At 39.0% G+C, this 16,499-nt stretch overlaps 1 protein-coding gene across 3 annotated transcripts in view; it reads left to right on the top strand.

Moving 5' to 3' along the window:
• The window catches only part of ankfn1 (ankyrin repeat and fibronectin type III domain containing 1), a 109,000-nt gene that overhangs the window by 76,803 nt on the left and 15,698 nt on the right, over positions 1 to 16,499 (top strand). For all 3 annotated transcript variants that reach the window (XM_055004693.1, XM_055004692.1, XM_055004694.1), the window contains 8 exons: positions 722 to 835; positions 1,262 to 1,359; positions 4,846 to 4,936; positions 9,252 to 9,359; positions 13,431 to 13,530; positions 14,002 to 14,134; positions 15,819 to 15,935; positions 16,165 to 16,380. In XM_055004693.1, the coding sequence (XP_054860668.1) occupies positions 722 to 835; positions 1,262 to 1,359; positions 4,846 to 4,936; positions 9,252 to 9,359; positions 13,431 to 13,530; positions 14,002 to 14,134; positions 15,819 to 15,935; positions 16,165 to 16,380 (977 nt within the window). The remainder of the gene's footprint in view (positions 1 to 721; positions 836 to 1,261; positions 1,360 to 4,845; positions 4,937 to 9,251; positions 9,360 to 13,430; positions 13,531 to 14,001; positions 14,135 to 15,818; positions 15,936 to 16,164; positions 16,381 to 16,499) is intronic.

Raw genomic sequence — 16,499 nt, 5'->3', positions numbered from 1 at the left:
CTGCCACCACCATGCTTCACACCATGATGCTGCCACCACCGTGCTTCACACCATGATGATGCCACCACCGTGCTTCACACCATGATGCTGCCACCACCATGCTTCACATCATGATGCTGCCACCACCGTGCTTCACATCATGATGCTGCCACCACCATACTTCACACCATGATGCTGCCACCACCGTGCTTCACAGTGGGGATGGTGTGTTTGTGATGATGTTCAGTGTTTGGTGTCCATCAAACATATCATCTAGTCTGATGGACATAAAGCTCCATCCTGGTCTCCTCAGACCATAGAACCTTCTTCCAGGTGTCTTCAGAGTTTCCACATGTCTTCTGGTGAACTCTAGTCCACATTTAATTGGAGCTTTTTCCATCAGAGTCTTTCTCTTTGTCTCCATAAAGCTTTGACTGGTGAAGAACAGACAACAGTTTTTGGATTAACAGTCTGAAGCTGGAACTCCTTCAGAGGAGTCATAGGAGTCTTGGTGGCCTCCCTCTCCAGTCACTTTCTAGTTCAGTCAGTGTGTTATTGAGGATGTCCTGCTTTAGTCAGATTTACTCCTGTGATATATATATATATATATATATATATATATATATATATATATATATATATTAGATGTCTATATTTCTGTGGTTGACTCCTCTCTCTCTCCCTCTCTCTCCCTCTCTCTCTCTCTCTCTCTCTCTCTCTCTCTCTTTGTGCCCCTGCCCAGGTGCCCCGGAGGCCCCGTCTCTGGTCCGTCTGAGCGTGAGCAGTAGCACCACGCTGACCGTCACCTTCCAGGAGCCTCAGTGTCTGAACTCCACCGTGGTGACAAAGTACAGAGGTACAATAACTTTATGTAGTTCAAACGAAGACTCTCCTCAGGCTGGAGTATTTAAAGTATAATTGTTTAACGAGGACTAGGCATCGCAATCATTCACCAACACACATCTACAAAAAACAGGCTAAATGATTAATTAATTGTAGTGTCTTCACTTCACCTTTAACCCTCTAAATCCCAAAACTCACTGGCTGCTTTGAAAAATCACCAAAACGCAACATTTATCAGTCAGGAACAAAAAAATGGTCCAATTGTCTAGTTTCCTGCGGTCGCTGAACGCCTCAATCTGGACAGTGAAAAAGACCTGAGCTCTGAGGCAGATGGAGGCCAAGCAGAAGGTTAACAGACGTTTAACATCTCAGAGGAAATATTGATTTAGAATGGACAGTGTGTGTTTGTGTGTCTAACTTGTTGTGTGTCTGTGTACAGTGGAATGGAGCTGTCTCAAGGATTTCTCACTGTTAGCTGGAGAGTTGGTGTTAGACAACCTGCAGAGCCTGAAGTGTACCATCAGCAGCCTCACCACGGTAACCACCACCATCATCATCATCATCACCATCACGCTGTACAGCGGCTACACACCAGCAGCTCCACACCAGCAGCTACACACCAGCAGCTCCACACCAGCAGCTACACACCAGCAGCTACACACCAGCACCTCCACACCAGCAGCTACACACCAGCAGCTACACACCAGCAGCTACACACCAGCAGCTACACACCAGCAGCTACACACCATCTGCTGCTGGACGACATCCTGACTGGATGTTCTGCTGCAGAATGAACGATGACAATCAGACGCCTCCTGATTAAGTTTGATTTCATCTGCAGCAGCAAGAAAATGTAAATGTTCTCTGACCAGCACACAAAAACACACATTTTAGACACAAAACCATCACAAAAAATGGAAAACCACAACAAGGAAATACAAAGAGGCACAAAATAGATGCAAAACCTCCAAAAAGAGACGCATAGCAATTCCAAAAATACACAAAATAACCATAAAAGGAAAAAACACGACCACAGAGACACAAAACAACCATAAAGAGATGCAAAACAACCAGAAAAAGATGCAAAACAACAACAAAGAGACACAAAACTACCAAATATAGATGTACAACAACCACAAAAAGACACAAAATAACCACGAAGGGACAAAACATGACCACAGAGAGTCGCAAAACGATCAGAAAGATACAAAACAACCACAAAGAAACACAGAACAACAACAAAGAGACACAAAACAACCCCAAAGACACACAAAACCACCAACAAAACACACAAAACTACCAAAAATAGATGCATAACAACCCCAGAAAGACACAAAACAGCCATAAAGCAACAAAACACAGCCGCAACGAGACACAAAGACACAAAACCACTGAAAATAGATGCATAGCAATCCCAAAAAGACATAAACCCACCACAAAGACACACAGGACCTCTACAAAGACACACAACTACATTTGAATGTTTTCAGACTAGAACACAAAAACACACATTTTAGAAAACAGATGAAAATGATGAGATTTGAAAGCTGAAACATTCTAGTCTTCATTAGTAAATCAGCAGCATGTGAAGCTCCTCCAATGTTTCCACGGCGATCAAACTGTGCTTTAATATTTCTGTTTCCAGTCAAACAATCCTGCAAAGTTCTTCCATAATCTACGTTTGCATCCACCAGGTGATTAGATAAGACAGGAGCTGCTCTGATTCAGGTCAAGGACAGATCCACAAAAGATTTAAATGATGAAAAGCTCACAAATCTCTGCAATCAGTGGACAGAAATGTGGGAAATGTGAACAATAACAGCCGAGAAAACTCAGCTTTATGTAATAATGCACATTTATCACCTGAAAAATGACGTCAAATAACGTGACACAAGAAATTACACACTAAAGACACACAAAACCAACAAAACTGGGGACGAGAACAAGGTACAGTCCAAGAGAAGAGAATTAATTACTAATTACTATTACTAATAAAGATCGGCAAAAAGATAAACAACTACAAAGAGAGAGAAAACAACCACAGAGAGACAAAACAACCACAGAGACACAACACAACCACAAAAAGATACAAAACAACCACAAAGAGACACAAAACAACCACAAAAAGACACAAAACAACCACAAAGAGACACAAAACCAACCACAAATAGACACAAAACAACCACAAAAAGACACAAAACAACCACAAAGAGACACAAAACCAATGCATAGACACAGAACGACCACAAACAGACACAAAACAATCACAAAGACACACAAAACCACCACAAAGAAACAAAACCACCACAGAGAAACAAAACATCCACAAAGAGACATAGAACAACTGCAAAGAGACACAAAACAATCACAAGCAGACACAAAACAACCACAAAAAAACATTAAATTAGCTTGATTTAACACATTCTCCTGCAGAAGGTCATTAAGCAACACAGAAGTCTTTGTCATGGTGTCCCTTTACCAGCTAAACTCCCACAGTCCTCTCTGTTTCCTGTGAATAAGTGTCTTCAACCAGTATTTCTGCCTTCTAGCCTTTTGTCTGAGGATCTGCAGAAGTAAACACCTTCATCTCTTAACAGATTTTGTTTTATAGCAGCCAGAAACACAATAAGAAGGATCTTCACCAGGTTTATGATCAACTCTTCATTTCCTTCCCTGATGTTCACTCTGAGCTTCACCGTCTGACACTTTAATACTCTGCATCTGCTGTTTGGTATTTACAGCCGACACTCACTAACTTCCACATTCAGACTGAACCTGCCGTCTGAAAGCTGAGAGACGCTGTGTGGGCGAATAAAGAGCTCAGAAATGTTCCTCCACAGTTCACACGTTAGCGTGAACCAACTCTGATCTGCATATTCATCATGTCAGAGACTCTAGGAAGCATTCAGACTCCACTGTAGGGACGGAAAGAACAAACAAACCTGTAGCTGCTGGTCAACATCAGTCTGAAGACCTCAAAGATACACAAAACAACCACAAAGACACAAATAAATACCACAAGATACACAAAAAATGGGAGGAGAGAGGGAAATCACCACAAAGACACACAAAACAACCAGAAATATATTCGAAACGACGATAAAGAGATAAAAACTATTGTAAAGAGACACAAAACAATCACAAAGAGATACAAAACAATCACAAAGAGACACAAAACCAATGCAGAGATGCAAAACAACCACAAAGAGACACAAAACAACCACAAAGAGGACAAAACAACCACAAAGAGACACAAAACAACCACAAAGATACACAAAACCACCACAGAGACAAAGTAACCACAAAGATACACAAAACCACCACAAAGAGACACAAAACAACCACAAAGATACACAAAACAACCACAAAGATACACAAAACCAACACAAAGATACACAAAACCAACGGAAAGATACACAAAACCAGTGCAAAGATACACAAAACAACCACAAAGAGACATAAAGCAACTACAAAGAGATACAAAACGACCACAAACAGATGGAAAACCAACCGCATGACTTCATAAAGATGCAGTTCAGTCGTTCCTACAGAAACGTTGATGAGACAGAATCAGGAAACTAAAGGAAAAACTATCAAACAACTCAAAGAGAAAATTATTTGTTTCCCAGTTTTACTTTTAAAAGATGTTTTTTTTCTGTCTCCAGTCTATATTTGTTCGATATTTCTGAAGTTTGTTTGAAGGTCACTGTGGAATCTGCTGAATAAAATAAATAATGTCTTTTTAAACTTTGAAAAGTTCTTTCAGACGGAACATTTGTGAAAGTTCCATCAATTTTTAACGGCTGAATGAACCTGAATGAGTTTTATTTTATTTAAGAAAAACTCATTAAAAACAGAAAGCAGGAATAAAGGGTTTGTCAGAAGTATGTGGACACCTGCTGCAGTTGTCTCACATCCAGCTGTCCACATACTTTTGGTCAGGAGCTCCTTTTGCACCAGAACTGAATTTCTCTGCAGACTTTCCTCTTTAAATGTGTTTAAAAGTGTTTTTTAATCTTCCAGGGTCGACTGTACTACGTTCGAGTGTCTGCGTACAACATGAAGGGTTGGGGTCCTCCCGCCTCCTCGCTGCCTCCATCTGCTGCTCCGTCCAGTGAGTTGCAGCTTTTATTTCACCTCAGTTCAAAACTTCCTCAGCTTTTTCATGTCTGAACCAATAAAACTGAACTTCAACCTGTTTCTGCAGCTCCACATCTGTTTCTACCTGATTCTATTTTTCTGAATCTAAATAACTTCACAAACAGAAGGTTACCGAGGGTTTCTCTGCAGCATTATGAAGTCTGACGTTTGTTTTTAGTTGTTTCCAGGTTTGGATAAGTTTTGAGAAATATTATTTTACAGATTATTGCCCGATTCTGTTTTCTAAAATAGAAATTAGCATTTCTACACAGCAGCAAAAACAAAACGGCATTTATCATCGTTTCCATGGACGCAGTGAATAAACCGACAGTTACTGATAAAAGACAATGTCTGCGTTTCAACTTCATTAAAAAGAGACACAAAACAACCACAAAGAGACACAAAACAACCTCAAAGAGACACAAAACAACCACAAAGAGACACAAAACAACCACAAAGAGACAAAAACAACCACAGAGAGAGACACAAAACAACCACAAAGAGACACAAAACAACCACAAAGAGACACAAAACAACCACAAAGAGACACAAAACAACCACAAAGAGACACAAAACAACCACAGAGAGAGACACAAAACAACCACAACGAAACACAAAGCATCCAAAGAAGATGCAAAACCGCCACAGAGACACAAAATGACCACAAAGAGATGCAAGACGACCACAAAGAGATGCAAGATGACCACAAAGAGACACAAAATGACCACAAAGAGACACAAAATAACCACAAAGAGACTAAGAGAAATTTTTAATTAACACAAAATAGATCTGAAATGATTTTTAAAATAATCCAAAATCATGAAAGATTTGTCCAAAATAGAAAATAAATGTCCAAAATAAAGAAAAAAAGATTAAAATTGGCCCTAAATGGCAAAGAAATTATCAATTTTTTAAATTCACAATGACTAAATTATCCAAAATTATGTAAAATTTGATCAAATGATTTAATTTTTTCCCAAAATGACAGAAAAATGTCCAAAATAGACTTTAAGGGCGTTAAATCAGTTCAACCGTACTCAAAATGTGTCGAAAATGTATTTTAAGTTCTAAAAAATCTCTTTAAAATCTGCCCAAATGACAAATTATTCATATAATTTGTCCAAAATAGACTTTAAGGACTGTAAATCTATGTTTCCAAAACATTTTTTAATATGTGTGAAATGACAAATTATTCCTTCTGACGTAAAATTTGTCCTAAATTAATCATCCAAAATCCTAAATATCATAAACACTGAACCTCAGATTCAGGAGGAGCAATGTGGATTCCATCCTGGTCGTCGAGCGGTGGATCAGATCTTTTACTCTTGTGGAGCTGCTGAGGGGTTCATGGGAGTCTGACCTTCCAGTCCACATGTGTTTTGTAGATCTGGAGATGCCTACAACTGTGTCCCCCCGAGGAGCTCTGTGGGGGTTACTGAGGGAGTATGGGCTACAGGGCCAAAGTGAGAGCTGTGTCCGCATACTCGGCACAACGTTAGACTCGTTTCAGGTCGGTGTTGGACTCCTCCAGGGCTGCACCTTGTCTCTGATCCTGTTCGTGGTCTTCATGGACAGGATCTCAAGGTGCAGCCGGGGTGAGTAAGGTGTCCGGTTTGGAGACCTCAGGATCACATCTCTGCTGTTTGCAGATGATGTGGTTCTGTTGGCTTCCTCAGACCTTCAGCAGCACTGGAGCAGTTTGCAGCGTAGTGTGAAGCGGCAGGGATGTGGATCGGCACCTCCAAGTCTGAGGCCATGGTTCTCTGCCAGAAACCGGTGGATTGCTCCCTCTGGGTTGGGGGGCAGTTGCTTCCCCAAGTGAAGGAGTTCAAGTATCTCAGGATCTTGTTCATGAGTGATGGGAAAATGGAGCAAGAGATGGACAGGAGGATTGGTGCAGCGTCAGAAGGTGTTGTACCGAACCATCGTGGTGAAGAGGGAGCTGAGCCGCAAGAAGAAGCTCTCAATTTACCATCCATCTATGTTCCAACCCTCACCTATGGTCATGAGCTCTGGGTAATCACCAAAGAACAGGATCGCAGATACAAGCGACTGACATGAGCTTCCTCTGTAGGGTGTCTGGGCTCAGCCTTAGAGATAGGGGGAGAAGTTCAGACATCCAGAGGGAGTTCAGAGTGGAGCTGCTGCTCCTTCACCTCTAAAGGAACCAGTTGAGGTGGTTTGCACATCTGATTCTGATGCCTCCATGGAGACTTCCTTTGGAGGTTTTCCGAACATGTCCACCTGGGAGGAGACCCCGGGGTAGACTCAGAACTTGCTGGAGGGATTATATGTCTCATCTGGCCTGGGAACGCCTCAGGATCCCCCAGGAAGAGCTGGAAAGTGTTGCTGGGTGGAGGGACGTCTGGAATGACCTGCTTCATCTGCTGCCTCCACGACCCGACCCCAGATAAGAGGAGGAAGATGGATGGATGGATGGATGGATGGATAGATGATCGATGGATGGATGGATGGATGAATGGATGCCAAAACAATGTCCAAAATAAGCAAAAAAAAAAAAAACTTAAAAGAAATCTTCCAGATTTTTTGACAGATCAAATGACAGAAAAATGTAAGGAATGTCAATCTGTATTTTTCCAAATGTATTTTTTAAATGTGCAAAATGACAAACTATTTATATTAATGTAGAATTTGTCTAAAATTAACCGAAATACATCCAGAATTATTTTGCAATCATCCAAAATCATGAAAGATTTGAAATGTCCAAAATAACCACAAATTAATCTAAAATTATTTCAAATCTGCCCTAAATGACAAAGAAATGATCCAAAATGAAGTGAAATCTATCCTAAATGATGACCCTAACCCTAAAACAGACTTTCAGGACTATAAATCTGTTTGACTCAAAATGACTCAAAAATTGTCCAAAGTTTCTGAAAGCTGACATTTGCAGACAGTTTACTGCAGAACATGTGTTTAAAGGGTTAAATATCTGATCAGCAACCGATCGCTGCTGTCACAGATCAATAAACTCCCAACATGTGAGCAACGTTTAGTTCCCGAAGGTTCTTGTGAAGGTTCTTGAGAAGGTTCTTGTGAAGCTGGTGAATCATCGGACGTTCTGTTCTCAACGTTGTCACGACTCCTTTTATTCTCAACACTCAGAGCTGCAGCCTTGAGAGGAGAGTTTGGTTCAAAGACGAGTGTAAGAGTGTGTTTGTCAGTGTGTGTTTGTCAGTGTGTGTTTGTCAGTGTGTGTTTATGTGAGTGGGTGGGTGTGTTTTAAAGGCAGTGAAAGCCTGAAAACAGCTCAGAGACGCTCCACATCCTGCAGGTTCCAACAGTAAATGACTAAAATCTGAGTTTTTTCTGTAGAATTTAGCTTCTGGACGTTGAAGCTGAATCTCAACGCTTCAAGTGTTCATAATAATAATAATAATAATAATAATAATAATAATGATAAGAGGTGAAATATAAAAGCTGTGGCATGGAATATGGAAGCTGTTGTAAGTTGAAATAGTTATTGTGTCACTTAGGACCTTTTTAGTCATTGCAGGTATATATTGAGTAATATTGGAGACATTTTAACTTATTCTGGACAAATTCTACATAGTTGTGGACCAATTTTAAATAGTTTTGGACCAATTTTAAGTCATTTTTGACCACTTTTACAGAATTTTAGACCAATTTTACATCATTTTAGACCCACTTTAAATCATTTTAGTACAATTTTGCATAGTTTTAGACCAATTTTCAGTCATTTTGGATCAATTTTAAGTAATTCTGGACAAATTCTACATAATTTTGGACCAATTTTAACTCATTTTGTGCCTTTTGTTATTTTACCAGTCTGGTTGTTTTAATAATATTGGACATGTTTTAAGTCATTTTAGACAAATTTTACATCATTTTGAATTGATTTTAAGTAATTCTGGACAAATTCTACATACATTTGCACCAATTTTAGACATTTTTTAGTATCACATGTCGTTCTGGGCGAGTTTCGAGTCGTAAAATACCAAACTGCATCAAATAATCATTATGAGTGATTTAAAATAGAAAAAACTCATAATCAGAGAGTTGATCTACTGTCCAATATTCCAGATTCTATATTCTATATTGAATAGTTCCTCAGATATTGTTGTTCAGACAGATTCAGATGTCAATGTTTGATAAAAACCTCCTGAAAGCGGGTCAACGGGTGAAATGTCGAGCAGAAGAACTGGTTTGAGATGAAATAATCACCGACTAAAGCTGGTTTCTCTGAGTCGTCTTTCTGAAGTTAAAGAGCTGAACGTTGATTTTCCTGCTGACTGTGGTTCTTCCAGACTGGAGGGAGGCCGACGGCAGGGAGCCCCGGAGACGAGGCCACATCGAGGCCATGGAGCGTCTGCTGCAGCAGGTCCGAGCCACCCACACCCACTACTGCTGTGGAGGTCAGTGTTAATTAGAGATTCAATCAGTTAACGTGAACCAAACCGTTAAACCATCATTAGATATTCCACCAGTACAGTGAGCCCTGTTTACATTGCAAAGTATTTCCATCTTGTTGTGTAATAATTAATTAGTTTTAAGATGTGGCATCAATATGCCTTTTAAATAATGTTTCTCTGCTCCGTGTTTCTTGGTCGACCTGATTCTGTTTTTTAATCCAGCGGCTGTCGGCTGATGTCGTTAAGCTAATTAAACCTGAGCTGTAATTAAACCACACAAACGAAGGTCAGAACTCACAGGAGGCTGAACCGAACCTCATTAATCAGCTCCAGCTAAACTCTTCTGTGTATTTGTGCAGCAGGACGCTGAGCGCTCGTCATATTATCCACTTGTCAGCTCCGTTTAGCTTCCAGACATTTTGCAGCAGAAACAACAGCGGAGTGTTTCCACCGGCCGCTGCAGGTTGTGTAACGTTCGGAGGCGGCGGGAAGCTAAAAGGTCTTTTTCTGCTCGGTCTGATGACACAGCTGCAGAAGAAATGTGGTCATTAGTTCACACAAACACTGAGCTGCTGTAAATACAGGACGCTTTGCTGAGAGCGACTCTGAAAAGACCAGTTTCAGAGACGACAGAGTGAGAATCGGACAAAAGCTTCCCAGATCCAGCAGGCTGTAATTACAGCTTTCAACAAGCAAACACCGATTTCAGACAGAGACACAAAGAAAAGCTCCTCAGATGGAGGCCGAGGATCAGACAGAACAAACTGAAAACACCAGAACAAAATCAGTGAGTCAGAAATGCTCCACGTTATATATTTCCATTTATCTCAAGAGATTCTCTTGTTCTAACAACATATTTGTACTATTATAATGGCATTTTCACAATCTAGTAAGATGTTTCTACGTTATCATGACAAATTTTCACGTTATTACAAAATGTTTCAATTTTGACAAGATTTTTTCATGTTGGAATTAGATCATTCCATTTTCTAGTGATATATTTCCATTTTCTGGTGAGATATTTCCATTTTCTGGTGAGATATTTCCATGTTTTAGTGACATATTTCCACTTCTTCACATGTTTTCACATTGTGACAGGATAATTGTTTGATAAACCGAGATGTATCCACATTATAACAAGCTATACCCACGTCAGGATGAGATATTTCCACAATATAATGACATATTTTTCAATTAAGTCAATTAAGTAAGATTTTTCCATGTTAGACCAAGATATTTCCACTTCCTAACAACATATTTTAATGTTATAACAAGATGTTCTCAAGTTGTGATGAGATATTTCTACACCATTACAAGATATTTCCACATTAGAACAAGATATTTCCCAGTTCTAACAAGATGCCCCACATTATGCTGAGATATTTCCACATTAATGCGAGATATTCTCATGTATTTTCATTTTATAGCCACGTACTTTCCCCTTACAGTAAGGTATTTTCATGTCGTAATGAGATTTTTTCGTTATAACAGGATATTCCCAAGTCATGAGATATTTCCATGTTATAACAAGGTATTTCGATTTCATAGCAACATATTTTTTAGTTAAAACAAGATATTTCTACACTGTAATGAGAAATGTTTGTTATCATGTGATATTTTCATGTTAAAACAAGATATTTCTACTTCACCAACAAAGTATTTTTCAATTTTAACAAGATTTTAACATGTTGAAATGAGATATTTCCATTTTGTTTTTCCAACATGTTTTCATGTTTTATCAGATATTTTGACATTTTAAGGAGATATTTCCATGTTATATCGAGATATTTTCACTTCACAACAGCAGGTTAGGGTTAGGTTTGTGCTCATCTTTGTCATTTTTTATCTCCCTTCTGTCATTTTGCATCAGTTTTGTGTTGTTTTATGTGTCTTTTGGACTTTTTTTTCTTGTTGTGGTCATTTTTTCCATCTTTTTGTGTCTCCATGTTCCTGTTTTCTGTCTCGTTTGTCTTGTTTGGCATCTTGTTGGTTTTGCTTTGTGTCTAGATTTTGGCATTTTGTGTTTTAAAAATTATCTGTTTGGTAGATTTTTTGTGCTGAATTTGAGTCTTTGTCACAATTTCATCTATCTTGTTGTAGTTTGGTCCTTTTCGTGGTAAATTTGGCCATTTTTGTGGTGATATTTCATGTTTTTGCTGACATATTTGAACATTTCAGGGTAATTTTGGCTCTTTTTGTGGTGATTTTGCACGTTTTTCCTGTCATATTTGAACTGTTCAGGGTGTTTTGGCTGTTTTTGTGGTGATTTTGTTGTAATTTTGGCCATTTTTGTGCATATATTCTATGTTTTTGCTCTCATATTTGAACATTTCAGGGTCATTTTGGCTCTTTTTGGGTTTTTTGTGCCAAATTTGAGTTTTTGTCACAATTTCACCTATTTTGTGGTGGCTTTGGGTGTTCTTCCTGGCATATTTGAACCTTTCAGGGTAGTTTTGTGTCTTTTTGTGGTCATTTTGGCCATTTTTGTGGTGATTTTTCCAGCTTTTTTAGTTATTTTAGTTTTTCCCAGAACTCAGATGTGTTTTTCCTCCTAAATGTCATGTGTCTATCTGCTGGACTGATGAAGTTCTGAGACTCAGAAATGATGGAAAAAGTCCATTAGAAAGTGATAAATCTGGACCCACCTCTATGGACTTCAAGGATCTGGAATGTTCTAAGTGAGACTAAACTTACAGACTGGAAGCAGGAAAGGAGAATGTCCCCTGGAGAAAGTTCTTGAGTAGACCTACTGACAACTGGAGAAAGTTCTAGAGTAGACCTACCGACAACTTGTCGGTAGGTCTACTCTACAACTTTCTACAGGGGATGTTCTCCTCTATGGACTTCAAGGACCTGGAACTCTGGAAATATTCACAGTCTGAAGGTAGAACTCTGATCATTTATAAAATTCCTGGAGATGAAGAACAAGATGATTCTTCAGGATGAACTTTGTGGTTGATTTGATCCAGAATCAGTTCTTAGAGACGTTTCTGTCAGAAACCAGCTTCACTGTGTTCTCTGTGGGTTATTTTAGCGTCCGTCTGTACAGCAGCGTGTTTACTTCAGTCTGTTTACTGGATGATAATTACGTGACGGTTAATTAGCATCAGTAAAAGGCTACAGATTGGCATCGCTGACGGCCGGAGGAGGCTGGAGACGGCGATGAAGTCAAGATAAGATTCAGAGTTAGCGTGGGAGAGAAGTTAACCCCGCTGACCTGAAGATAAAACCACTCACAAGACAAAGATTTCAGATTTATTTATTCTGTTATGGACACAAACCTCCAATACAGACGGGTTCAGATCATCAATTTGAGATGTTCTGGACTTTTATCAAATAATTCAGATTCAATTAGAACAAGTTTCAAGTCAGTTTGGACAATTTGTGAATCGTCTGGTTTGAATAATTTGAACAATATCGTTCTGGTTTTGAGTATTTGGGGAAAAGATTTTGTGTTTTTGGACAATTAGGACCAGTTTCAAGTTATTTTAGATGATAAAATAATGTAAAAGGGCGTGTGTTTTTTTTGGTATTTTGCATTTTTCGAAAAATTGGTACCATTTTAAAACAGTTTGGTTATTTTTTTGTAACGTTGGGCACATTTTGGTGAGTTTAAATCATCTTTTTGTCATTTTGGATGAATTTTCAGTTGTTTTGGGTAATTTTTTTCTCTTGTTGGGCAAGTTAGAAATCAGTTTTGACATTGTTAAAATAATTTTTAATCATTTTGGGCCAACATTAAGTAGTTTGGGACAAATTTACAGCTTTTTAAAAATGTAATCTTTAGCAAATTTTTATATTTTCACACATTTTTAGTACAATTTCCAAGTCATTTTTGGACTATTTGAGTCAGTTAAAGCAAGTTTCAGTTTGGTTTCAGGAGAAACCAACTGGAGGTTCTGGAAGACATTTCTAGAAATTCCAGTTGGTTTCTCCTGAAGCTCCTATGACTACCAGGACCTGGATGACTGAGAACCTCCACAGACGTCTGAGGAGACGACATTAGTTCAGTCTTTTACATCTGTGTGTAAATGTGTTGACTTTAGTTTTCTTCTTCCTGTTTTTTATCTTCAGACGCCTCCAAGCTCCAGAATCCCAGCAGGAAACAGTCGGTCTCCAGAAGTTTGAAACATCTTTTTAACTCCTCCAACAAGTTTGTGAAAACGCTGAAGAGGTTCGTGCAGAGCGACAATGTTCTGGATTTTACTTCTTTACTTCATACAGTTAGAGTTAAAACAGTTACAGTGATCAATATTTATAGTAACTTACCAAGTAACTAATATATAAAGTAACTAACATTTAGAGAAACTAACATTTAGAGTAACTAAAGAGTAACTGTAGAACTCAGATTTGAACTTTAACCTGAAAATAATATGAATGTATAAAACCTGTGAGATATTAACGTTGTTGTTGTTATTGATCTATGCCTGCTCCTCACCTGGTGGACCTGATGGACCTGTTGGACCTGATGGACCTGATGGACCTGATGGATCTGTTGGACCTGATGGATCTGTTGGACCTGATGGATCTGTTGGACCTGATGGATCTGTTGTACCTGGTGGACCTGATGGACCTGGTGGACCTGATGGACCTGATGGACCTGATGGACCTGTTGGACCTTTGGACCATACCATTATATCTGCAGGGGGATCTACTTGGCTGCAGTGTTCTACCATAAAGACAGTCTTCTGGTCACAGCTGAAGATCAGATTCCCATCGTGGAGGTTGATGATTCCTACAGCAGCTCTCTGATGCAGGACTTCCTCTGGTTCACCAAGGTACAAATACTTCATGTAGTAGAAATACTTCCTCTGGTTCACCAAGATACAAATACTTCATGTAGTAGAAATACTTCCTCTGGTTCACAAAGGTACAAATACTTCATGTAGTAGAAATACTTCCTCTGGTTCACCAAGATACAAATACTTCATGTAGTAGAAATACTTCCTCTGGTTCACCAAGATACAAATACTTCATGTAGTAGAAATACTTCCTCTGGTTCACCAAGGTACAAATACTTCATGTAGTAGAAATACTTCCTCTGGTTCACCAAGATACAAATACTTCATGTAGTAGAAATACTTCCTCTGGTTCACCAAGGTACAAATACTTCATGTAGTAGAAATACTTCCTCTGGTTCACCAAGATACAAATACTTCATGTAGTAGAAATACTTCCTCTGGTTCACCAAGATACAAATACTTCATGTAGTAGAAATACTTCCTCTGGTTCACAAAGGTACAAATACTTCATGTAGTAGAAATACTTCCTCTGGTTCACCAAGATACAAATACTTCATGTAGTAGAAATACTTCCTCTGGTTCACCAAGATACAAATACTTCATGTAGTAGAAATACTTCCTCTGGTTCACCAAGGTACAAATACTTCATGTAGTAGAAATACTTCCTCTGGTTCACCAAGATACAAATACTTCATGTAGTAGAAATACTTCCTCTGGTTCACCAAGGTACAAATACTTCATGTAGTAGAAATACTTCCTCTGGTTCACCAAGATACAAATACTTCATGTAGTAGAAATACTTCCTCTGGTTCACCAAGGTACAAATACTTCATGTAGTAGAAATACTTCCTCTGGTTCACTAAGATACAAATACTTCATGTAGTAGAAATACTTCCTCTGGTTCACCAAGATACAAATACTTCATGTAGTAGAAATACTTCCTCTGGTTCACAAAGGTACAAATACTTCATGTAGTAGAAATACTTCCTCTGGTTCACCAAGATACAAATACTTCATGTAGTAGAAATACTTCCTCTGGTTCACCAAGATACAAATACTTCATGTAGTAGAAATACTTCCTCTGGTTCACCAAGGTACAAATACTTCATGTAGTAGAAATACTTCCTCTGGTTCACCAAGATACAAATACTTCATGTAGTAGAAATACTTCCTCTGGTTCACCAAGATACAAATACTTCATGTAGTAGAAATACTTCCTCTGGTTCACCAAGGTACAAATACTTTATTTAGTAGAAATACTTCACCAAGGTACAAATGCAGATACTTCATATAGTAGAAATATTTCAATAAAATGCTGCTTTTGTCATTTGTAGACAGATTTAGGACACATTTCTGTCTTTTAAGACGAGTTTTGAGTCATTGTGGATGATTTTTGAGACATTTTGGAAAAGTTTTCAAGTACTTTTGAAGAATTTTTGCCTTTTAAGACAAATTTTAAGTCATTTTGTTTTTTGTTGTTTATTTGGTTGTTTATTTGGGTGTTTATTGTTTATTTGGTCTTTTATTTTGTTTTTTGTTGTTTATTTGGTTGTTTATTTGGGTGTTTATTGTTTATTTGGTCTTTTATTTTGTTTTTTGTGGTTTATTTTGTTGTTTATTTTTTACTTTGCTGTTTATTGTTTATTTTGGTTTTGTTGTTTGTTGTTTATATTGTTGTTTATTGCTTATTTAGTTGTATATTCTGTTGTTCTTCCTGCAGCTGTCCTGCATGTGGGAGGACGTCCGGTGGCTCAGACAGAGCATGTCCGTGTCCATGTCTTCATCCTCCACCCTGCAGGCTCGACACAAGATGCTGACGGCGGCTGGACAGCTGCAGGTCACAACCAGAACCAGAACCAGAACCTGATGTCATCTATCTATTATTGTGATGCTGAGTTAAATAACATCTTAGGAATCTTTAATAACCTCTTGTTCTCCTGGAGAACTTATCAGGAGCCTTTATTAACCTCATGTTCTCCTGCAGAACCTCTTATGAACCTTCAATAACCTCTTGTTCTCCTGCAGAACCTCTTTGGAACCTTTAATGATCTCACGTTCTCCTGCAGAGCCTCTTAGGAACCCACAACCTGGGCCGGGTCCACTACGAGCCCATCAAGGATCGCCATGGGAACGTTCTGCTGGTGACCATCAGAGACACGGAGAGTCAACATTCTCTGTTCAGTGGGAAATGGATGCAGGTGACCAAACTGCAGAGTCAGAGGAAGAGTCTGTCCACACCTGAGGAGCCGTACGCCCTGGACATCCTCATCATCACCATCCAGGTGGGAGTGGGCTCGTTTTCACCCACCGTGGGCTCGTTATCACCCACCGTGGGCTTGTTATTACCCACCATGGGCTTGTTATTACCCACCGTGGGTTCGTTATTACCCACCATGGGCTT

This window comes from Amphiprion ocellaris, chromosome 18, assembly GCF_022539595.1.
Source record: "Amphiprion ocellaris isolate individual 3 ecotype Okinawa chromosome 18, ASM2253959v1, whole genome shotgun sequence".
Lineage (NCBI taxonomy): Eukaryota > Metazoa > Chordata > Actinopteri > Pomacentridae > Amphiprion > Amphiprion ocellaris.
This window is presented reverse-complemented; position numbering and strand designations above follow the sequence as displayed.